The 25435-nt window shown below is 42.4% G+C and overlaps 1 protein-coding gene across 2 annotated transcripts in view; it reads left to right on the plus strand.

The window, feature by feature from the left end:
• The window catches only part of SUPT3H (SPT3 homolog, SAGA and STAGA complex component), a 242743-nt gene extending 219639 nt beyond the window's left edge, over positions 1-23104 (plus strand). For both annotated transcript variants that reach the window (XM_072332924.1, XM_072332925.1), the window contains one exon: positions 21442-23104. In XM_072332924.1, coding sequence (XP_072189025.1) covers positions 21442-21483 — 42 coding nt within the window. In that variant the 3' untranslated portion in view covers positions 21484-23104. The remainder of the gene's footprint in view (positions 1-21441) is intronic.
• The last annotated feature ends 2331 nt before the right edge of the window (positions 23105-25435 follow it).

The raw sequence follows: 25435 nt of genomic DNA on the forward strand, positions 1-25435 counted from the left end.
CCAGTGTGTTGAGTCTGCAGAATCGCCTATCTCGTAACGCATGGGATTTTGAGGCTTTTATTTTGAACACTGATAGGGCATCGATTGCTGAATTATCTTTAAAAAAAGAAAAAAAGTGATTCTTAAAGCATTTTCAAGTAAATAAATGATTTTTCTACATCATGTTTTCAAGCAATTCAGGTGTTAAGTGGTAACTTTAATGTGCGTTGGCATTACCAATATGTTAGGAAGTGCTATGCTCCTGTATTAGGGTCCATATTAGATAACAGTTTCCCTCTTACTTTTTGTGGATAACTCCTGTGCTGAGGGAATGATTCCTACATAATGAGCTCATAGGTGAAATCACTCTTGAGGCTGAAATCAAAAAATACCTAATGGATAACCAGCTTTATATACGAGGATGCCCATCGTGAAGTGACCTGAGAGACTGTGGGGAAGTGGGGCTGTGATTGTATAATGGGCATCTGAGGAAACAAGTTTATTGCAGTAAAAAGTAGGTGCCTGGTTAGAACCTGACCTTTGCAAGAACTGTCCAAACATTTACTCTCTCTCACAACACCCTCATGAAGAAGAGAATAAATATTATCTTAATGTTATGGAACAAGAAGGGGAGCACTAAGAGGGTCTGGATTAAAAGTCAGGAATCTGTGGCATGCAATTGCTTACTTAATCCATTAGACCACGGTGTTTGGGCTGCCAATAATCCTGTGCTCTATAAACTGGACAAAACCTTTAAAATACCAATTAGTTTAAATAGGCAGGAGTTCAGTTCTCCTTGCTAAAAACAGAGATGAAGCCATTGCACGTCACGATAGCCAAACTTAGAGAATTTTTTCCACCTCCATCTTCAATAAGGATTACTCTTGAAGATAGCAGTATATCGAAGCCCTTCTTCTGGAATTAAGGAGCTCAGAAATAAAGGGATGTTTCTTCCATCCCTTTATTTATTTATTTATGGTTTGAAGTTGATGGAGGGCAGATTGAGGTTGGATGTCAGGGGGAAGTTCTTTACTGTGAGAGTGGTGAGGTGCTGGAACAGCTGCCCAGAGAGGCTGTGGATGCCCCGTCCATCCCTGGAGGTGTTCAAGGCCAGGTTGGATGGGGCCCTGGGCAGCCTGGGCTGGTATTCAATGTGGAGGTTGGTGGCCCTGCGTGTGGTGGGGGGTTGGAGCTTCGTGATCCTTGAGGTCTCTTCCAACCCAGGCCATTCTGTGATTCTATGATTCTGTGATTCCATCTCATACAGCTTTCCGTCCTGAAAATGTCCAAGTGACCAACTTTTCTGTATATGAATCGAATGTTGGCAGCTCCAGTGGTATGCTTGCTTGCTAGAAGTAGTGATATCCCCATGGGCCTACAGCAGTACTGAAAAAAGCAGCAGTAACAGTGCGATGTTGAGAAACATTAAACTTGATAGGCAAAATGAGAAGAAACAGCATTTTGCCAGTGTATATTGTGGTGAAGTTTATTTGAGGTGGAAGAAAAGAGTGATCCATTTTGTTCATGAGTAGTGCTGTTATGGTCTGCGCCGCGTGTACAGATATATGTGTATGTATACCTATATGTAAACTTCAGCTTTAGGATAGTGTATGCCAAAAATCTCTCCCATTTAAAAGCAAATTTCATTTATGCATCTGTATAAATAGCTGTCTCCTATAGCTGTTCTGTGGACTCTGTTTACACGCTTAGCTGTTAAATAATCATTACTTTAGCCTTAAATGACCAAAGCACAATGTTAGGGATGCAGTGCTGCATGTGTAATTTGTCTTGGTGAAGGGTTCTCTCGCCTTTACATGCAATAAGTTTACATTTGCTTTATGCAGAATAAAATGTATGAAGCATGAATACACATTTATATGATTTACAGCAGTTGCCTGTGAAGGGCTGCCACCTACTAGTTGAAACAAGGCTGGGAAGCTCTATGGAGATGACAAAGGCTACGACCGTTGTCTATTCCAAACTGCAGCGGAGCTGAAATGATGCAGGACAAGAGGGCAAATGCTGAGATCTGGAAAAACAGAAAAACAGAGCAGCATGAAATGTCAAACCACATTTTTTTAAGGCGCTTTTTACTATATTTCCATAAATGCATGAGGGAATTATGTTGCAAATACTTGAAACTGTTTATTTTCATTTTTGGCTTGATTTTCTAGCATTGAAAAAACCATGTCTAATGATCTTGAGCATTCTTAAAGAAAAAAAAAAAAAATTATATTTTACATAATGGTTTGCATGTGTGAGTTCCCTCTGGCAGGAGCACTGTAATTAGCCTGTCGTCTCTTCAAGAAGAGACTATCTGTCTTAAAGATGCAACGGCAAGTCTTGGCTGCTAGAGCGAGCAGCAGAACGCTGTGATTTTGTTAGAAGATAAACATGATCCCTTTTCACTTATTCATCTTTCTCCTCTTCCTGCTTCTTTGGCTCAAAGCTGGCCTGGAGAAGCAGGGACAGTTGAGTACAAACAGTTTTCTTCCTTCCTCGTTCAGCAAAGCATGGAGAAAGATCTTGGCTTCTTGACATCAAAAACTTTGCTGCAGCTCAACTCGGAACTGTTTGGGCAGCCTTTCAAAACTCAAAAGGTACAATAAAAGGGGGCCGAACTTCCTGTTTTACTCATAAAGTAGCAGATTCGGCTAAGGCACGATTTCCTTTGGGATTGCCTATATGCTGCCCAAGAGAGTCAAGGATGTGGAATATTATTTCTTTGCACAACTTTATTGTAGCTATTAAAAGACAATCAACTAGACTAGGGTGGTGGCAGACAGTGTTGTGTGTTTCAGCCTTCTGCGGTCTTGTTACTAAAGGAGAGTAATTTCGGTAGAAAGACTGCTGCTTTTGGGTATCCATGCATGCCCTTGATCAGAGCAGTGGGAAGGAGAGAAGGAAAACTTAAAACCACCACAGAGTCAGAAAAATGTAACTGGTTTGAGCTGGCATCATGACGCTGGTGTGTGTTAACTCTTGGTATTATCATGCCTGAGGTTTCGTTTCCAGCATGGACAGAGAAAGCTGTAATACAGGAGGTGATCACGCATGGCATCTTTCCAGGCCCAGCTGGTTACATTAGCAGTGACCGTGTGAGAAGGTGAGGTTTCCAGCGAGAACAGGAGTATATAAGGTTTCATTCTGAAGACTGCCATGTACGTGTGCCAGTCCAGCAGAGAATGTGTTGATAAGTTGCTAAAAACCAACCGCAGTGGCAAGGATGTTTCTCCATGGATAACAATATATGGACCGTCTTCCTTAAAGATACCGGTCATCAAATTCTTTGACCTGTGCCATGTCCATTTATTCTTGCACTTGCTTTATGATCCTTCTGCTTGATCTTGTCCTTCTTTCCCTCTTCTGTGTTGCATCGTTTGTCTGAACGGTATAATTTTCTTTTCCTGTTCCTTACAACCTTTCTCTCTCCACCCCTCTGCTTTCTTGATACTTTCCTTTGCCAAATAGTCAGAGATTTTCTCAATTCTCAGTTCCTATGTAAGCTGTAATTTTGTTCTATTATGAGTGAGCGCTGCTACTGCAGGCCTGGAACTGATTACGGTTTGCATTTATCCAGCATCAACCAGCCAAAGAGTCAAAGACCAAAGAGACTTCTGGGAACCTACAGAGGTTTTGAAAATGACCTTGTTATTCTTTTCAGATCCCCCCATTTGTTGGGAATTTGTTTTTCTTTCACTTGTGCCGGGAACTCAAAGATCAAAGTTATCTTTTTAAATGTTCTTGTTGGTGACTCTCCTCAACAGTCCAAAACCCAAAATCTCATTTAAAATTAGCCCCTATTTGCAGTCTTGGACATGTCAAAAAGTCATCGATCAGATGATTGTGGGCTCTGTCTGCTCTTTTCTGAAGCATATTTCGAAGTTCTGCATTCACAGACCTTTGCTGGGAGGCTCGGAGTAAAGCTTCTGTGAGTTCTGTGTTGTTTCTTGGCCCTGATTGGAAGGATTGCTCCCTGCTGATCCTTTCAGGAGTATTTCAGTACTTTAGTGCTCATCCCAAAGAGGAGAAATAGCATAAATAGATAAATAAATAAACGATCCATTAAAGAAGTTGGAAATAGTGGATGGAGAAAGGGAAATGAAGAAGCGTTGAGGAGAAGTTTGTGCTCTTCTGAATTTACAGGTTAAAATGTCTCGTTTTCCACTTTATAAAAGTCACATGCTACTGCTCTGTTCTGCAAAGATGGGATAATTCAGATCTATGCTGTAGAAAAGATTGCCCTGGACAGTCTGGTAGCTCTTCTGCCTTTCAGCTCCTGGCAGTGACTGCTCACAGGAAGTCTCATTTGAGAGAGGGAGAAAACCATCGTGAACTGAGACGGAAATAGTTCCAACTTTTGCTGTGTCAGTGCCTTCCCTGCAGAGCTCTGTCTCCGTAATAAATCTTGGTTTGCCTTGAAACTCCCATGCACTGACCTTTATACTCTCCAGGAAGTCTCCTCAGCAAAAACAATAAATATATGTATTTTGAAGTGACCATTGATCTAGCCATCTTTTCGCTACTCTTCGCTCCCTTCTTAGTAGTTTTGGTCCCACACGGAAACATTTATTTCTGAGAATGGCTCTGCTGGTCTGGCAGATTTCAAAGCCACAGTAAAAACAACTTTCTGAAGTGATCTTGTTTGGAATGACATGTCTCATTTCAAGCTTTCTCCATGCTTAGCTGACCTGCATCTCTGGACTGGGTAAATGGGTGTGAGTTCTGAAGTTGTCCCTCTGTTCTTACTCCATTGGCCAGTATTTAGAAGTCATTGATAAGAACAAATGAATTGAGTCCATTATCTCTATGGTCCCTAAAATATTGTGGAATAGCTATTCATCGGACTTGACATGTTCTGCTACTTCTTAGTTTGGATTTGTTGTCCTTTCTCCATCTCAGTGTCTCCCCATATCTCTTCCCAGCGTTCCTCCTAGCCACTCTGTCTCCAAGTTGATCTTCTCAGAATGGGCCAGGTTAATTAGTACACAATATCTGCTATTTCCCAGACATGAGTATATCACTGAAAAAATGAACTCTCATTTTTTGGCTCTGTTGCCTTTTGATCACTGCTTTTGTTCTGCAGATACTTGAACAACAGATAACCATCTGTTGTTCAACCAAATTCCTTCCTCCATTACTGTTATCCTGAAATTATTTGATACATCTCCTTTTCTTCCTCTTCTCTGGTGCTGCTGGCACAAGGTTTGTTCAAGTCAACTGGAGTTGGACTGTGACTGTTTTTACAAGATGTACAAACAGAATCATAGAATCACAGGATGGTTGGGTTGGAAGGGACCTCAAGGAACACGAAGCTCCAACCCCCCACCACAGGCAGGGCCACCAACCTCCACATTGAATACCAGCCCAGGCTGCCCAGGGCCCCATCCAACCTGGCCTTGAACACCTCCAGGGATGGACGGGGCATCCACACGGGACGGGCTCCTTAACATCCTCACTGGACGTCTTCTTTTCACATTAATGTTGTCATTTTTGTAGAGACAGTCATAATTGCTGATTGGATAACTTGCATTTATGTAGAAAAGTAATAGCAGAGAAATTCAAGTTAGAAATAAGGCTCAAGGAAGTAGAAGTGGAACAGACTGCAGAGTGGAGTTCTGCATTGTCTAGTTCATGATGACTCCAAATGGAGGTCAAATGAATTTCTGGAAAATACGCCTTTGTTAAACTGGTTACTGGCCAAAACTAGGGGCAACTGCCTGGAATTCTGTGGTCTGTGGTACACAGGAGGTCAGGCTGGATGATCTAATTTTCCCTTCTTCCCTTAAACTGCATGAATGTGAGCAGTCCTCCTGATTACGGGATGCTTCTGGCCCTTGAAAACTGCAGAACCAAGCTGCAGTTACCAGGAAAGAACAGCGCTCTTGTGCCATCAAATTAATTTCTTAATTGTAGGATATCACATAACAGCATTGTTGCATTCTGATTTATGATGCAAAGACAAGCTTTGTGTCAGCAAGGAAGCAAAAAAGCACTTGCTGAACAATTTAGATTAGGCCAGCTGTGTATTGGAAACTTAGACTTTGGTGTTGCTTATCACAACTCAGAGTCAAAATCAGAGCTGAAATCGGACTTTGTTTTGGAATTTCAGTGCCAGGAAGGTTAACGGGTTATTGACAGCTTTAGGAATGAAATGTCAGGGAGGAAATTGGAGCAAACATATCATGAGCCAGCACACAGCATGGCTGGTTTTAATAGACACAGCAGATCTTCTGTAGCAACGCCTCCATTAATAGTGCAGTTATCACTGCTTCCAGATGGTGTGATCATAAACACAGAGAGCTTTTTCAGGGCCCTATAATTTATCCTGATCTCTTCCTCCTCTGGATTCACCCAGAAGGAAGGCAAGTGGTACCACAGCCCACCCCAATGGTTTTCTTTTCTTTTTTTTTTTGCCAGGAAGTGTGGGGTGGGGGCAGGATTACATATGGGGGTCCATGGAGCCCACCAACAGAGCCTGCTCTGAGTACTGACTGAGAAAGAACATTTACTGCCTTTCTTAGCCATTGCGTTCTCACTTCAGTGGGTCACTTGTACTGGGCTGATCCATTCCCCAGATGGAAGGTAGGTTGCAGCTCCTTCACACCCACCTTAAACCCTCAATCTGACTCTTTTTTTCCTTTAAATCAAAGTTTTCATAACCAAGCACACATTCATTCTCCTTTTTTCACTCAACCACGGTGAAATCATCATTACAGATGAGAACCTGGAAAATCAGGAAATAAGAGATTAACTTCTTAACAAATAATACTTGAAAAAATTGTTGAACCACTGTAGTCTTTACAGCAAGGATATGTTTATTAAGACATCTTAAGCATCTCAGCTGAGGTCATTGGGTTAACCAAACCGATAAATGTGTGGGGAAAAAAAAGGTATCTATTTTTGGCTTCTAATTGTACAAAAAGGAGCAACATGTGTTCCCACTGTTTTGTTGTTTTTTTTTTTTTCATATCTACCTTTTGTACATTTGAGGAAGGAGTGGGAAAAGAAAGAAATATCCAACTTCCACTAAACTGTAAGGTTTCAAACTGCTTGGATATATCCAAAAGTCAACTAAAACTTGCATTCACCAAGTAGCTGGTCATTGAAAATCATAGAATTACTGAATGGTTTGGGTTGGAAGGGACCTTTAAGATCACACAGTCCCAACCCCTGCTGTAGGTAGGGACTCCTCCCATAGCCCAGGTTGCTCATACCCTCATCCAGCTTGGCACTTAGTGCTTCCAGAGAGGGGCATCCACAGCCTCACTGGGCAACCAGTTCCAGTGTCTCACCACCCTCACAGCAAAGAAATAAAAGTATTTCTTCCTAATATCTAGTCTAAATCTACTATCTTCCAGTTTAAAACCATTGGCCCTCCTTTCCTCCCACCCCAGTAATGAACTAACTTTGGATAGTGTAGCAGCAAATCTCTTTCTTGCTTTCTGTTACTTGTAACAAAGCACATGTGATTTGTAGAATATTTAAGTTGTTTTGACTTTGCCTTCATCTCTTTGACCTAGAAAATTAGTGCTTTAATTACCAGTGTCCTTGTTAGTAACTTTTTATGTGGCTCTTCTTTTTCTTTTTTAATTTTTTTATTTTTCTTTTTGGAAATGCTGTTGAATGTCAGGAATTTTGATGTAATTTGTCTAGAGATGCTTTTGTTGCCATACAAACCTTCTTTGAACAGCCTATATCGTAACTGAAGAGTTTGATGTCTCAGGACTGGATAATGGACAATAGATGCTTTCACTTCTGTTGCCAGTTCAAGTCCAATCTGTCAAAGATTGAAAACCATTCCCTTTCAATACTGGACAAGTGGCCTGTGAGTAATTAATTGGTTGACTCTGCCTGGTGTCAGCTTAAATTTTTCCCACAAGGACAACCACCGCTCCAGTTGGCACCCTTGCCAGTTGTTTCAGAAGCCAAAACTGAGTCATCAGACATCTTTGCTACATTCCCTGCCAAGATGTTGTATTGTGCAGCATGGACAGGCTCATATTTCGGTGCCCTGGGTTTTGTTCCCTGTGAATACAGCACCTATCATAAGCGCTTTATGAAGCATAGCAGAACAAAATTGTTTTGTTGAAAATGGATGAATCCCACCCTCTTCAGACAGTGGGGATCATTGACAGCTCCTCTTCAGGAGGAAATACCAACAAAAACCCTCTGCTTCACATTGCATCTACATCTGCTGAGAGCTGTGTGAGACTTGGTCAGACATTTTCAGTTGACCTGTGCCCAACTAAAGAGAAAGGGGATGGAAATAGGCTTAAGTGACACCAATTTATCAAGAAAAATTGAAGCTTGCTAGAAATGGTGGTTTGCGAGATCATCTGGTCTCAGAGATAAGCTAGGAGTCTGCATTTCTGGAGTGAAAGCCCTTGCCAAGTGGAACATTTCCACAAAGGTGAAGTATTTTTGAGCAATTTCTTCAATGTATTAGGCACAGAAGTGCTTTTTCATGAGCAAACTTAATGATTACAGACAGAAAAAGAAAAAGAAAAAAAACTGCATACTTCATTTATATTTAATATCCAAGATTGAACTTAAGCTTGTGGGAAGTAAGAAACTCCCTCAAGCTTTTGAGGGCTCTGTGCCTGGGATGCAAATAGCTGGCTACTCCAAATTGGTGTTTATGATCCTCCTGCTCCTATGCACGCACACTGCATCTCTCTTCCATGCCCAGTGCCCCATTTGGTACTGCCAAAACTCTTCTGTCCTACAGTTATTAGAAGCAATAAATCCAATTTCCTATAGTTTCTCGAATGACCAGTAGTATAGCTGTAGAGCCAGAAGTTGGTTGGGAAAGAATGAGGTAAGTTTTGAATAGAATTTTGTCAAGACAAAGAGCCCTTCACTTCTTCACATAGGAGATGTCAATGTCAGTAAGAGACAAAGACCTGCAGAAAGAAGGTTGGAAAGCAAAACCATAGTGAGAGAAGTTCAAAAGTGAGTAAGAGAGACAACGTAGGGAAAGCTGGGAGTGTGGGCTGGGAAGGAAAGGATAGATAATCTGGACAACTTTTGCCTGAATAAGGAAAGGTCAGTAGTTGGCTTTCAGAATCTCAAGGTTAGCATTTATTTTGTAGAAATACTCAAGACTATGTTATTTTTTCACAATAATATACGATAATTGCACAACCATGTAGCGAAGCATAAAAACTATCATCTATGTGTAATACAGATATTGGTATGAAGATCCATAATGGCCCATTTGCACATCTCATCTCGTTTAATACTATAGTTAGTAGTCCCACCTTAAAGTATTTGAGGAAGATGTTGAATCAACCAGTAATGATGCAGTGTGATGATCTGCAGTAACCTCCACCAGTTTCATCTGTCCTTTCTACTTCATCACCGTAGCATCTGAAGCCTTGTTTGGCTGCTCTCTGCCCCTTACTGGAGTTCTGTGCTGTACGCTGGTAACACGGGAAGCTGAGGAGTCAAAGTCCTCACCATACGGTGTGCTACAGTGGTGCATATCCCTGCCCCGTACAATGAAAATCAGCTTGTTCCTTCACAGTACGTGCTGATGGAGGCTTCTGTGGAATATCATTTACAGCCGTGTTGTCTTTGTAGATGCATTCTACGACGTGAGAACACTGATGAGTGGAGGGGGAGGGGGTCAACCTTCCACTTCCCATATGGAAAACATCTGTAACTGGCAATACATCTCCCTCTAAAGAAATGTGCTGCTGTTTCATAGTTTCTTCAAAGTGTTACAGGGACAAAAGGTATCAACTTGAATTTTTACCAGTATCGACTATATCAACTTGAATTTTAAGTGATGTCCCAGCCTCTAGAGCCCTTTACTGTAATACCAAAGTAGTCTTTTAAGCGAGACAGACAATAATGTTTTACACTGTCTCACACAAAAAGAATGTAACATCAACTGCAAAAGTATAGAGTAGTCAAAGCGCTCCAAAAATAAAACAAAAGAAACAATATCGTGCCCTTTTATTGTGGCCCCTTAGCTGCAGTCCTTTGAGAGCACTGCTGATTGATGTCAGCGGTGCAACCTAAAAATTAATGTCAATTATCCAAAACAAAACGCACATAAGTGATGTTAAGGGTCTGATTTCAGTCCACAAAAGGCAGGAAATTCGGAGCTACTGGAGGGCTGAAAACCTGGATTTGACATTCCTGTCTTACCAACAGCCATTCTGCTTGGGTTGAAAGGGGAAACAAAGAGAAAAGGAGTTACACCATTATAATAAATAATGTGACCGAGACAACACGCTTGCTCTTTGCCAAAGTCTGGATCCACTGGGTGCCATTAAGTTTAGGACCAGCAACTTCAATGTGTTCTAGGTTTAGAGCTTAATAATTCCCCTACTACCCTTCTGCTTGCTTTCTTTTCTTTTCTTTCTTAAATACAAACACTTTAGTTAGCAATACCTCCTAGTGAAATCTAATTAACTCTTCATTTTCGGTAATCGTCGATTGTTTCTGTATTTCCAGCAATCGGAAGCGGGGATGTCGCTGTTGGCGTGTTCAGTGCATGTTATGTATTTGATGAGATGGTTCTGCATCCGAACAGGATCGACCCTGTGCTCTTTGATAAATGAACATGCGGTAATCGAGCTGTTCTGGTGTCAGCATGCACACAAATCAAAATGTTCTTACATCAAAGAGTGCTTATGAAAAAAAAGAAAAGGAAAAAAAGAAACAACTTTCATGCAGCATTTAAATATTGCTCGATGTTATTAAAAAAATATGGGCTGCGATATCATGAAAAGCCCTTGATGGAGATACAAGCGGATAATCCATCTCCCTTTTTGTAAGCCTGTATCTAATGACCAAGCAGTGGCAATCAGCCAGGAGAATCTTCAGGCCTGGCCAGTTTGTTTCTAGGCGAGTATCAGATTTGTAGATGCACATATACATACGTATCTTCTGTAAAATAGGATGCAAAAGAAAAAGAGAAGGGAGGCGGTGGTGCTCAAGAAGAGAAATGTTGATGTGATGGGTCAGAGCGATGAGATATTGCTAATCACATTGGTCTGGAGTAGCGGTTCAAAGGAAGTTTCGTTTAAGTAAAATTGGCCAAAGTTAAGTAACATGTGTAAGTCGGTCTGTGGGAGAGGAAGATAGTATGAGAATTGAGATTCAGCCTAGTTATTTTGTTTGCCTTGCAACGTAAATGTTACCTCTGTCTCTGCGGACCGATCAATCCAGAATGAATGAAAGGAAATCTTAGTGAATTCTAGGAAGGACATTTTGGAGTTCTGCTGTTCTGAACAACTGCTCAGCGTCTCCAAGATGGGCCATTTTGCCGAGATGTTAGGCAAGCACAGTACAGACAGGCATCTGTAAGTTCACGTGTAACTTGAGCCACTCATTAGGAAGACTAGAAGTCCATCTTTTTCTATCAGGGAGCTTTTCCAAAGAGTGAAGATTGGTTATTGTATAATTTAGAAAAAGATCTGCCCTTCTTTAGGACCTCAGGTTTCTCAATCTGTCCTTGCATCTTGTAGCTTGACAGAAGGTCCTTGAAGGTACAACATGGCAACCTGAGGGGCTTTCGGCAGTCTTGGTGTGCTGGTCAGTGCGTCATTAGTGCTATTTGTGGCCTTGGGACCCCATCCTGCAGGAAGGGACGGTGAGGCCTAGAAGCTCTCAGCTCAGCAGGGAGGCTTTGGGGCAGCAGAAGCAAAGCCCCATAGTCTGCAGAGCTCAGCACAGGCGCTGGTTGGAGGAGACTCCTCTATTGACGTGTCCCTCCATTTACCAAAGGAGCCACCCACAGCCATGCACTTAATGTGCTCGACATGTTTCGGTGCTGAGACCCTAATTGCATGCTGTCGGGAGATAGTGAGCAGGGCCACAATCACACACCCAGCTTCCCCAGATCTGTTATTGTTCACAGATGACCAGATCATTCCTGTTACCAATTGCTTCCTTCTCTTATCCACTGTGCAGATACCGAGTAAATCTGTTCTTCATGCTGCTTTCTTTTCCACATCCTCTCACATAGGTCTGGCTGGAATGGGATAAACGTGGCATTGCTTTGACATGGCCAGCAAAGTCTAACGTTGGATTGAATTGCTGTTTAAGGGGGGAGGATCTTCCTGTGATTATCACCAATTACAAGTCAAGTGTTAACTGCTCAAAGGAATTAGCTGCTCTGCCTTATGTTTTTTTTTTACGGGCACATTCCCTGCACAAGGAGTGGGGCAGCTTGCATGTAATTAAAGAACAACTTTTAATTTCCTAAATTGTAAATGCTTCCTGTCATCAAAAATCAAATAACTGGGTCCATATACGCCTGGATCGAGGCTCAAATAAGAGATGGGTCTTTATTTTGAAGGATAAGCATGCTTAGCTTTCACACAGTGGTTTTTTTTTTTTCAGTTTGGATTGGATCATGGTCTTTAGAAGTTCATTAGGGACTGGAAAGCATAGTTTGATTTGGGGCTATTTCTTAATATGAATATCATAAAACCTGGTAATGTACAATAATTTGTTCTGCTGCTACAGTATTGTTTTAGCTGAATAAACTGCCTCCGCACTTGGATGTTTTTTTCCAGCAGGCAGCAGAAATACATGTGAAAGATCGATTGGATGTCAGTCTAAAGCCTAATCCTACGTAATTTATTCAGTTTTACCTGAGAGGAAGCTCCAAATATGTGTTCTTCTGTTTTTAATCAGTCCAAATACAATTGATTCAACTTTTGCCTGAATAAGGAGTGAGTAAAAACTGAGCGAGAGCCTCAAGATTTGGCTCTTATTCATTAACCTCAGGGCAGATTTCATTTTGTATGATTTTTAAGCTATTAAAATGTTGGTTGGCTTCCATTCGAGCTCAAATTCCTAATATCACCAAATAATTATGTGTAGATGATGAAATGAAAAAACAGGCCCGTAGTCTCCGAACGCACATTTCAGTCTGGGTGGCTGAAATGGCTCATAACGTTCAATGCATGAAAATGGGGTGGATTGAATAAATTAGCAGAATCACAAAAGGAAACCACTATAGGAAATAGTTTTACACGTGTAATCACTGAAATACTCTAGTGAATGTGTCAATCTGTACTAAATAAATATATTTGTTTATAGACATGCTCTGTATTAGCTTCCACTCTTTCACAGGGCTTTGCCAAACAAAATCCCACTAGAAGTAGGATGTTCGCACCCGAGTAGGAGTTTCTTGGATAAATATTTTTTCTATATTGAGACCAAAACCACTTCTACAAATTTCAGACTTTGATTGAAATAGTATATTTCTTTTTGCTTTTTGCTTTTTGCTTTTTTTTTTCTCTCCCCTCCCCCCCCCCCCCATCCCATCCCCTCCACTGGCAGCCACTGATGCATTACCTTAATTCCTCCTACCTCCCACCGCTCCGGTGCGAGGGAGCCGGCTGCGGACAGACTGCATCCGTCAGTCAGTGCGCATGGCTGGAGGGCCTCCACCCAAACACCACCACCCGCCAAGGACCTCGGAACCTGAGACAATTCCTCTTTCCAGCGGTGCTGCCCCGTGTCCTCATTGAGATCCTCATCTCCCCATAAAAATGATTCACTGAATCCAAAGGGAGAGTGGAGATGCTGCGTCCTCTGCCGCGTGCATTCACACGTTACCTGCGGATGGTGGCGGGGTGAAGTGTGTTGCAAATTGCCATTAGGCGCTCCTTTTTTGGTACAACAGTTTCAACAGTTTCAAGAAAAGAATGTAAGTGGAATATATCTTTTTTTTCTCCCAATGATTTATTTCAGACTAATACTCTCTCCTTCCCTTCCATACCTTCCACGTTCAGCAGTCATTTCTGTACCTCTGGTATTCTAGCCATTACAATGGGAGATACAGCGCGGTGAAAATAATAATTATTGAATAGCATGTAGTATTTCCAAAGTGCTGTGCATTAGCTCCGTAATCAATCAATCTTCAAAACAGTTTGAAGTGAACGATGGTATTTCTGTTTCAAAGGCAGGGGAAATTGAAGCGCAGCAACATTAAGTGGTTTGTCTGAGGCCACACAGCAAGTAAGTGTCGGAGCTGGGAGCAGAGCCCAGCCCTGGCTCCTGCCCTTGTGCTCAGACGACTGCACCACACCATGCTGTTTCCAAATAAATTCACTAAAAATCATATGCTGAGCTCTGGAGCAGCAGAGACTTTGTAAAGGCAATTTAACCCTCTGATGTCACACTCTACATTAAAAAAAGAAGTCTCTCCAGCAGCAAATGTTGAGGAGACGTTGAGCCACCCAGTTTACTTCAAGCTGAGTTGCCTTATATTGCAAGTTGAAAGAGTTTTTGCTAGTAGTGGTAATTTTTCACCTGGGAGGGCAGTGAGCAAGGCTCTGCAGTGCCCCATAGAGCTTTCAGCACCTATCCACACCTAAAGTGTTTTCCATCCATATTTCACCATTATGTTTCCATTAAGGTGAGGAATTAAGCATCCCCTCTGACACCAGGGTCCAACAGGCTGTGCCCAGCGAGGACTGGGCTGTACTTTGCCAGCATCATGTCACGGGCAGTGGTTGTGGACCACCAGACCCAGCTCCAACCTGCTTCACAGGACAAGAGGTGGGGTGGGAGCCCCACTTGAGGTTTTGCAGCCTGAGGGAAGGAATTCTTCTGCTGGGCTGACCCAGGGGCGGCAGTCGGGTCTGGGTAAGGACTCAGGAGAGGGTTTTCTTCCAATGTGAGAGGCAACGTCTTCTGTTCTCGAACAATTAAAAAGGGTTTCTTGCTCTCAGACAAATAAAGCCTATTAAAGTTGGTGGCAGTGATGGGAAGAGCTTTGCAAAAATATGTTTGTTTTGCAAAGCTGGCTGCCAAGTGTTGTTTTATAGTTCCATTTTTCCCTTCTTTCTCCACTGTTTACAATACCCTCTGAGAAACTTAAAATGATCCTTCTCTCCCTACCAATTTTGTTCTTTTTTTTTTTCTCTTTTGGCAGGCTCTGGTACCCCACTCCCACACCCCAGTTCTTGCTGCAACAAAAGCCATAATCCTTTGGCCTTGTTTTTCTTTCTTATAATTATCAGCCCAGCCCTGAGAGCAGCCCGTGCTAGTTAAGTGCAGCATCTCAAATTTGGCAATATGAGCTGAAGGTCAGCAATAAAAGCCCTACGTTTTGTCCTCCTTCCACTGGCGGTGTCACACAGAGGTGTCTGAGAAATGCATTTGGGCCTGGTTTGTCAGAGATCCTGCGTTTCCACCAGCCTTGAGAATGTCGTTATTGCCAGAACAAGAGAGCAGCAATAAGAAAAAATAGTGGGGTATTTCAGATCTACACAATGTTCTTTACCAGAGTTGGATGATACAACCTGGATGTATCCTGGTCCTGGATACAGCAACAATCTTTTATGTGACTACTGAAAAAGAAATTTACACCCTTGGCAGTTAAAAGTAAACCAGAGCCCAGGACTGACTTTGCTGGGAAGCATTTTGCTACAGACTGTGGAAGGATGGTTTAGTGAGGCAGTGCTTTCATCCATGCTCATGGTACTTAGTAGGGGGAGGTTGAAACTAGATGGTCATTATGGTCCTTTTCAACCCAGGCCATTCACACAATCACGGAATGCCTTGTGTTAGAAGGGACCCCAAGGATCATGAAGCTCCAACCCCCCACCACAGGCAGGGCCACCAACCTCCACATTGAATACCAGCCCAGGCTGCCCAGGGCCCCATCCAACCTGGCCTTGTGTGCTGTGTGCTACAGCTGCACATTTCACTTGTTCTCTTTGTGTTCCTCACACCTAACTGCGATTCCTCGGGGACAAACTGAATGGTGCAGTGATGCTAGAACAGCCCCTGCTGTATGGATAAACGGATGCTGTAGCTTTCAGCACGGCTGTCTGACCCCATCAGAAATGAAACCCAGGCGATTTCATGATTACAGCAGGGGAGACCACTTGGGGCTAAACCTGGGTGTTTACACACATATATTTGGGATTTGTTACTCATTATTGACCACTTACCATCATATACATTAAAAGTTCCCTTGCTCTCTGAGTAATATCAGACATCTGTGCTTTGGCTACTGATTAAAGATGGATTTGTAGAGCTGGAGCCTTCAGTGCTATTGTTTTGAATTGGAGAGGGAGTTAGCCATTCTGTTTCTTTTGTAACATGTATATTCTTTTAATAAGGAGAGTTTGTATCCACACAAATTTATTTAGAGCTAAACAGAAGCAGCTAATTCTAAACAACATGCAGATTCTCTTTTTTAAACAATGTTGCTTATACTTTGCCTCCTAAACTAATTATTATTTTAATCTCTAAACAAGCTGACACTTCTTTGCATGTGGTTTGTCTGTGCAGGCTGGGAAAATTAGAAAAGCAACCTTCTAATCAGTGTGTTGTTAGTGGAGATGTTTTTATACATAAGGAGCTATGAATGTGTCCAGAGTGACTTGTTTGATATTATAGCGGGCTAATGAAATTTCAGAGTTAACATTCCACGAATAAAAGGGAAAGAAGGCATAGGGAGAAAGGGAGCAGATTTAAAATGAGAGAATCTTTGTGTTTTATGGGTTCCAGGTTATTTGGAATGGAATGAAAGTTAATGCTACATCCTTTTTTCCATTCTGCCAGCCAGTGTCTGATCCAAGAATGTCTCTTGTTTAAAGGGCAGGGCTCCCTCCACTGTTCTTAAATAAAGGCTTTCACTGTCTGAGATCTAATCCTCCCTGATTTTCACAGTAATGTTGTACGACTGCACAAGGAGAATTATTTAATGAAAAAAGGTTTTGCATATGATTCTTCTATCGTAAGCCCGTTTAAGTCATATGGTTTGATTTACATTTATGCAAATATCAGAGAATAGAGTAAAATTACCAAAGGGGGAAAGGAGTGGGGCATGTCACAAACAAGATGTGCCTATTTGTATTTATGTTTGCTAATGAAGTTCAGCCATGACTGGCTCTTTTATTTTTATGTCTGTCTGCCATTCCACTTCATGCATTGTAATTAAACCACTTGCCCACACACATACAAAAGGACAGCAAGAGAGGGAGACTTCAAGTTTCAAAAATGCTGTTTGTAACGTGCTTATGATGGACCTTTGATATGGTCTCCCACCACATCCTTACCTCTACACTGGAGAGATGGATTTGAAGGGTGGACTATTAGGCGCTGCCCAGGTTGGATGGGGCCCTTGGCAATCTGACCTAGTACCTGATCTAGTGGATGGCAACCCTGCCTGTGGCAGGGGTTTGGAACCTGATGGTCCTTGAGGTCTCTTCCAATCCAAGCCAAGTGATTCTATGAGCTCTGATGCAAGTTTTATCATCCTCGGATGATACAGGGGATCAAATTCTCCATCGATATGAAATACTATCGCACCCTTAATGCAGGTATAACTGCAGAATTAAAACAGTGGAAGATTTGGCACAATAAACCTTAGTGTCTGCAGTGTCCACTGGAAATTTACACTAGATTTTCCAAAATTTCTCGCAAATAAGAATTTAACACATAACAGCCCACTCAAATTCACAGCTGTTTCTTCCTCTTGCCAAAATTATTCTTTCTTGTCATGCTGCATCTGGGAAGTACTATAAATTGGTAAGTGGAAACCATTTCTAGTTAAGATATCTGTTCAGAAGTCTGTGTTTTCTAATTTGACGTGTTCCCAAACGTGGGGGTACTCAAATCTTGGGGCTTATCTCATACTTGTTTCTGTAAATCACACCTTCAGTGTACCTGTGTTAAATATGATATGCTTTCTGCCCTATAAATTGGCCCTACAAACTCTTCACTGAACTGTCTCATTTCATGTGACCTACTTCGGGAACAGGAGTTTTGCTGCATGGAGCAGCCCCTTTGTGGTCCATCATGAAATCTTACCTGTGCTGTCACTGCAGGAAAGACATAGGGCTGAAAAAGAGAGTAGAAATTAGATTGCTTTTCATGATTTTTAAGTATTTACTTCACTATTAACTTAACATTTTGTTCCAGATTGCCTTTTTATGTTGTTAGTTTTGCCTTCACCCACCAAACCAAGGACAAAGCATGATCCTGCTCATCTTTTCTGCTTCATCACCCCTTCTTTCAGACTGTTAATCAATCAATCAATCAAGATAGCGTTCCTTGAGAAGATATTAAAAATACCAGAATCCAATATGCTTTGATAAGTTAGAAGGCACGACATTCTCAAGGTGGACTTCCTGGTACAGTGGGCAAGTAGATGATGACTGATCCAGTGCAGTGCAGAGAGTTAACTGACATGAGTTTGGGATGGCTGTGTTATTTGCAAATGCATAAAACCATGAAAAGGTTCTTCAGTAGCCTGAAATGAAGAAAATGCGCCCATGTGGTGCAGAGATGGGCTGGGGTCAGGGCCAGGAAGTGCAGCATGAGGCAGCAAAATCATGATGCCTTTTCCCAGTGTGAGAACACACGGCAAGAGTGGAAATGGGCAATGAAGGTCAGTCGCTGCTTTCTTTTTGGTCCACCCTGCTGGGTTCTGGTTGTGGATAGCAGCAATCTGTCCTTTTAAGATAGACAGGAAAAAGGGTGCAAAATAGGATAGCAAGGATCCCAAAGAGTTTCTATGAGCTTAGATTGACTAGGTAAGGTTACATCGACTTTCCATAGCACAGGATTTGTTCTGGGGAGGTGGACTGCATGATTTGTGCCAGCGAGGTGGTTTCCCACATCTAAAAGGTGGTCTCTTGCCCACCCACACACGTAGAGGGCGCGGTAAGAGGCTGAAGGACCTTCAGCCATGGCAGAGAGTCAGCCCACAGCAGGAAATATCAAAGCACAGGCTGGGAGACAGTAAGTTTGGAGAGAGAGCACACACAAAATTTGGATGCAATAGATGCCTTTCCAAACAGGGCTCCAGAAGGTATAGTGGGCTTACGTTATCTCCTGACATTGGGCCATAGCAAACACGTGCCAGCAAAATGGGTACAGCTACAGCCTGCCATTTTGGTACCACCTCAGGGGTCTGCATCATCCTCTAGCTGTAATTCTGGGACAAAGAGCCTTTCTTTTTTCTAAAGCTGGCTACTTCCAAAGTGGCATTAAGCACCCAAAAGCCTCATCCAAACCACAGCCACTGTGAATGACTGTCGCATCCATACACACTCTCTCTTGCAAAGGCAAGCGGACATACAGGGCTTATAGAAAACATTATGCTGTTTCTCCTCACAATTCTTGGCATGCAAAGATATGCCTTTTACTTTCATGAATTCAGCTGCATACATCTTTGTGATAAATGGTATAGCTCAGAACTGGGGAATGCCTGTAAAATAGCTCTGCAATGCATAAGCGTATTTTGGAGGTTAGGCATTATTATCTAGCGGTGTATCAAAATAAGAAAGAAGTGTTATCTTATTATGGAATGGGATGAAACAAACTTCCTCCTGTGAAATACTGATTTCCAAACCAGTTACCTTTAAGCAGAGGTTGAAGATAAGGACTGTTTCTGGGTAGAATGCTTCAATTTGTGGCTAAATTCCTTAATAAACTATGCATAGATCAGAATGACTTTCTCTGGCTTGGGGTGCTGTAGTGTGTTGTTTTCATTATTGCTGAGTTTCAAAATGGCTTCAGGAATTTCGTCGGCCCTTTCCAAAAAAACTCAACTTCGGGCAGAGATTAAAGCAAAGGAAATTTCAGCCCAAGGGCAAATGTTTCACCAAGTTTAAAGTATGTGAAACGGGGAGTTTAGGAGGAAATAGTTCTCAATCCTAACTATAGCCACGCTAGCTATAATATATGGCTAAATATAGACTAGTGGGTGTGTCCAGCTTTCCGAAGGTGTTATCCTTCCTCCTTTAAGACTTGCTTCTAAAATGACCTTTGCAGGGATATAACGAGCCGTGTAATATTGCCCGTGTTGGAAAATGTTGAGCTGCGTTATTTCCCAGGTGAGCCCAGCCAAGCCCAGCTTTGCTCCGTGACCAAAATTCCTTTCGTAAAATTCAACCTTTTATCTTTCATGTCAATCCAGCTTTGGGTTCATTGATCTCCAAGGAAACTGCACGATAGCCCCGGATATTTTGTTTATGTGTTAAAGGTTCTCACTTGGGTCACAAACCTCTGTAAAAAATACCAGGGTCGGAGAGCTAAAAACATTGCATTTGCTTTTGCATCAGCTTCGAAATGCCAGCCCTAATGGTCTGGGCAGGCTGTACATCCAAACTCCCTTGGACTTGCCGCTTGTGGTTGTGGGAATATGTTGGATGCCTTCAGAATTATTGGCTGCTCTGTTTTTGTGCATTCCATGTTTGGGTATAGAGTCTTTGGATTCCTTTTCTTTGCTTGCTGTAGTACTGTCATGGCTGATGAGTTGCTGTGTATCTCCCAGCACTCGTGTTTTACCCTTTGGCTTTAATATCATATAAGTTCAGTGTTAATGTGAGGGATGCTGCATCGAACATCCTGTACATGTTTCCTTTTCCATACTCAATGTCTGCAAATGCACACTTGCTGTTTCTGAAACTATTTCCTTACAGTGCTGGGGAAATACTAAGCTGCTATCCTTTGTCTTAATGATTCTCTTCTAGTTTAAGAGAGGAGACTTTGATATTGCTGAAATTCATTAGGAAATTGCTAGTGAGTAACTGAAACCAGCAGCTCTGTGTGGCACTACCTCAGTACATGAATGCAAGACCTGCAAAGTATGTGTCTGGTGTCTGTAATTTCATTTTCGGAACTGGATGACTGCTCAAGGTGAACCAAATAAAGCAAAAGTATTCAAGCTCCCTTCCTTTTAGAAAATGCCATTAATATCTAAAAAAAAAAAAAATGCATTTCTAAAGCAAGAATATCCCCTTAAAATATAGAGTTTCCAGTGTGCCTGGATTAAAAAGGCAGAGCTTCCTATATTGATTCAGAAGGAGATGTTAAAAATGCATGAGAAGGTATTTCAGTGAGGCAGGGTCACCGTATCTTGTACATTTTTCTCTTTTCTTCTCAAATGCTGTTTAACTCTTGTGCTCCTTTATAAGTGGAAGTGCTCCATCCCAGGTTCGTATGATTTTGTACTGACCGGAGTGTCTTTAAGATCCATTTGGTTTGGTTGGCTGGGGATTACAGCAGTGTCTGTTTACATGGCTTTAGGCTCACACTACCAAGCAGGCTTGGAAACCTGTAATGATCCCATAATCTCTGGGCTATTAGGGCAGTTAGGTTAGAAGCAATTCTCCAGCACAGTGAATAGAGAACACATGCTTCTAAAGGACAAACGGCTTTGGTATAATAGCGTATTTTTGGACTCATCTATTTTGCAGGCAGTTAACAAAATAGGATGTTACATTTTTGCATCTCTCTCCCTCTCCTGAAATAGAGTCACTAACCACTTGTTAACCGCACTGATTTTTTAATCGTCGAAGTGGTTGCTCACAGCTTCCCCACCAGAAATGTTCAGATTAAGCGCGCTATTAGATTGCAGCCAGAATAGTCTACAAAACAGGAAGAAAGCCTCGCCTCCCTCCCTGCCTTCTTCTCTTGTTTAAGTTGACATGATAATTCATTACAGATTTTCTCTTTCTTTGACAGAGTGCCTACCGCAGAAACGGGATGACTTTTCTCGCCTGCTGATATGGATGTGGCTGCAGCAACAGAAAAGACAGTGTTACATTAAGGTGATTTTCTCTTCCCCTCCACGGAAGGAACAAAAAAAAACACAAGCTCCAGTGTCTCTGCGTGGCAGTGAGTGGGCCGGTTTGTTGTGACTATCTGCTGGCTGACTCCATCTCTCCTTCCAGCCCCCTCAATCGTTATTCTTGTTTACTAGCTGGAACGTTTAGCTAATTAATGGCAGGATGTTTGGGATAGCGTGTAGGTGGATAAGAATGCAGATCGCACCAGTTTGATGTTTGCAGGGGACTTGCTGCTGTCAGCCCCTTTGTAAAACGCCATGTCATCTTTACTCAGTTGTTTGGAAGCCTGTGTGTTTTGGTAGCAGCGTTGTTTTGTGAGGCAGGATGGGGCAGAAAGAGGCCAAAGATATTCTGGGTTTTCCATGATATTTACAAAAAGACAAAAACCTGCACCGCACTGCTTGCCGCTGCTTTTTCTCCAGTCATTCCTTCCAGTGCAATGCAGGAAGGGGCTTTTATATAAGAGCAACGGCAGAGAAGAGCTCGAGCAACCTACACTTGATCAAAAGTTTGTCACAGACCCAGCACCAAAGCAGCCAGCCCCAAATTCCCAGTGCTGCCATCAATCCCTGCTGCACTCCCATAGGGGCCCAACCCACCAGTGGAAGGCTTTGCAGCCATTTGGCACAAATCTGCCCCACTCCCCTCAGTGTTTCCCAAAGTATCCAAACAGCCACAGCCACCTCAATGCTTCTAGATGCAGGCTATGTGTAGCATGCTGCTCGAGGAGACCTTTTCCCCATCACCGACAAGGGCAGTGTTGCTGTCGGATTTGATCGAAGGAGGAATACACCCTTCATTGCCTTTCTGTATTTCAGCTCACTTTGTTTGTTTCCAGACTTGCTTTCTGAATCTCAGTCCCTCACTCTACAATTCTTCCCGTCCCCCCTTTCCTCCGGCCCCGTCTGGCCTCACCGACAGATTCATTTCTTCACATCAAATCCATACAAATATAGAGCTAACCACAAGGAGCTGAACCAGAGAGAAGGGCTTATGCCTCAGCCCATCCCTGGGATCTGCTGCCTGTGTCCCTGGGGCAGCCCAGGGGTCTGCGTCAGCCGCCCGGAGCGCAGGCTTCAAATCTGACTTAAACCTCAAATTAAGACGGAGCACTCAAGGGATCAAGGAGAGATCAGCAAAATATTACTTTTATATGGTGCAGCCGTCCTCCTCCTTTGTGCTGAGTATGTGAGGTCTTAACTTTTACTCCCACCGCGTGGTATTGTGGTCATTTGTAAGTGGTTTTCTTGCCCGGCTTTCCTGGACCTGCTTGCGAAAGCTTTAGAACTATCTGTATTTTAAACAAACAGAAAAAATGCCTCCTCTCTTTGCAACCAAAATGTCGCCAACGTGAACTTTGTACATCAAATCTTACTGCTGTTTGTCAATTGCTTTTTTTTTTCCCTTGTACCTGCTTACCCTTCTGTATTCTGGAATTAATCTGTGTGCAAAGGAGTACAAGCATACACCACCACCGGGTATTAAGCGAGGGGGGAAGCTTTCTGATGTTCCATCTGTGCTTGTTGAAATATATGATTAAACTTTTCTTTTTATCATCATTCTTATTTTTGTTGGCATCCTTCATCACAGAAAATTACACGCTTGCTGTAAACATCCCGGCTTTTCAAAAGGACACCAGCATTTATTGTATTTGGTTTCGATCTGCAGGCATACAGACAGAAGGGACCGTTTCAGGCGCAGGGTAGTGGAATCAAAATTCCTTCCGTAACTGTATCTCTCTCAGATTTTACATTTTAAAATATGCACAAGCAGGGAAAATCCTGGCGCTTCTATTTTACTGGTCTGCCCGAAGTCCCAGAGAATGAAGACTCAACATACATTTCTCTCGGAAATATGACAGGTCGTGTTTTTGTTGGTCTGCCGTGTGTTTGTCTATCTTGAACAGCCTGACAGGCAATTATTTATAAAATCTGGGTTTGCCCAATAAGCCCATTTAATAACCTTTCACTTCTCTACATAAGCCATGCTCCGAACTGAGAGTAGAACAAGGTATGTTATGTCTCCCTACCCCGTACTTGCCGGGTTATTCTTATAGCTGTAAGGAATAGCTTTTGCTCATCATCATAGAACAGCCTGGGTTAAAAAGGCCCACAGTGCTCATCCAGTTTCAAGCCCCTGCTGTATGCAGGGTCACCAACCAGCAGACCAGGCTGCCCAGAGCCACATCCAGGGTTGGAACTCGATCTTAAATGTAATCATATTCCATGAACACTTCTACTTGTAACTAAAAAATAAACAGATAGATAGTGGCATTTGTCACAAGCCTAACCACCAGTTGAAACTTAGGCTGTTAGGGTTTGTTGTGTTGTTGTGTGGGTGTTTTTTGCCTAGAAGTGAATCACCTTGCCCAGCGTTGGATTTTTTCAGACCTCTCCAATGTATCCATGGGCAGAGGCAGTACAAGTGGGGAACCGTGATGGCACACATTAAGACCAGGGCTTTGTTCAGAGGGCACGGAGCCAGCACAAAGCAACAGAGCCATCCCTGAAGGAATTGAATGCAAATGCGATGGTTTAAATGAGGCCAGATGCCTTACAAAACTATTTTGAAAGCTGTATCTTCTCATATAGCTTTTTTTCTCCCCCCCCTTAAGATAATGATGTTGCCTTTAAAAAACAGTAAGAGAGAACAGCTCTCATCTATTGTGGGGAGACAATAATCAGATACTTTAACTTCCATAAATCACTGAAATGTTGGCAACTGAAACAAACTTTTAAAGGCAGATGACTGCAAATTTGAAGGAAACCTCCATATTTTCTTGTTAAAAGTCTTTTAGCTGTCTAGAGAGCACTCTGAGACGCAACATTAATCGCTATTCTCAGTAATCAAGCTCTGCTATACTTACATACTATTTTTCCTAAACAAGATAGATTAGCAGTGGAAGAGAATTGGAAAGATAAATAGGGGGAAATCAAGAACTAAAATTACAATGAGACAGTTTCATTTTCTGCTTTGTAACTCTCTTCTGTATTTGTGATTGATAATTCCTCCTAATTCCAGTCAGACAGAAATGTTGGCACGAAGGTCCTACAAACATCCCGGTCTTTCTGGAGTAGTTCTCCTCCACGTGCATTGCGGATTTTGTGAAGATGTGGGCTGTCAGTCTTTGGTCCTGATGTAACATTGATTGCTGTAATGTCTCAGTGCCCCACCATGTTCCATATATTCATCCCCACAGTGCCACTTCTTGACAGGATTGATAGTGATGTTATCTCTGTTCCTTGTGAGGCACAGCAGGGCTAAAGGACTGTCCTGTGCTGGGGATCTTGGGATGGTTTGGAAAACCTGGATTTTCATTCTGCAATGTTGCAGTCATCCTGCTGAAATGCGCCACTCGATGGCCTGGAGCAGACATGTAAACATCACGTTTCGATGGGCTGTGGACACTTTCCCTTCATGCAGTGCTGGATTTCTGCATCACCACAAGGAAGATGCTCATCCAGCTCCAGAGATCCAGATTCCTGCTCCAGATGCTCTTGATCCCTCAACAATCTCCCTTTGCTTAGTGCATGAGAGCTGAAAGGAATAATGGGAGAAATGCAATTAGTGTTGGCTGTTTACACAGATAAAGTAAAATGATACATTTTAATAAATGAACTGGATCTGAAGCAAGTAAAGCACAGCTGAAGCGCGGTGGCTGCTTTCCACCTGGATGGAAGGACGAAGCGTGGCACCTGGAGCCATAGCGGGATTCAGGTAGGCAGAGCCAATAAAGCAAGTTGGCTCAAACCTATTCTGTTTAACTCTCATTTCCATAAGTATTTAATTAATCTGCAAGAAAAAAAAAATGAAGAAGAAGCTGCTGTGTTTCTTGTACTGACATGAGTTCTTCAGATCTGCAAATGAAACGGCAGCAACTGTGTGTCAGG

Source organism: Excalfactoria chinensis, chromosome 3 (assembly GCF_039878825.1).
Source record: "Excalfactoria chinensis isolate bCotChi1 chromosome 3, bCotChi1.hap2, whole genome shotgun sequence".
In the NCBI taxonomy this organism is placed as follows: Eukaryota; Metazoa; Chordata; class Aves; order Galliformes; family Phasianidae; genus Excalfactoria; species Excalfactoria chinensis.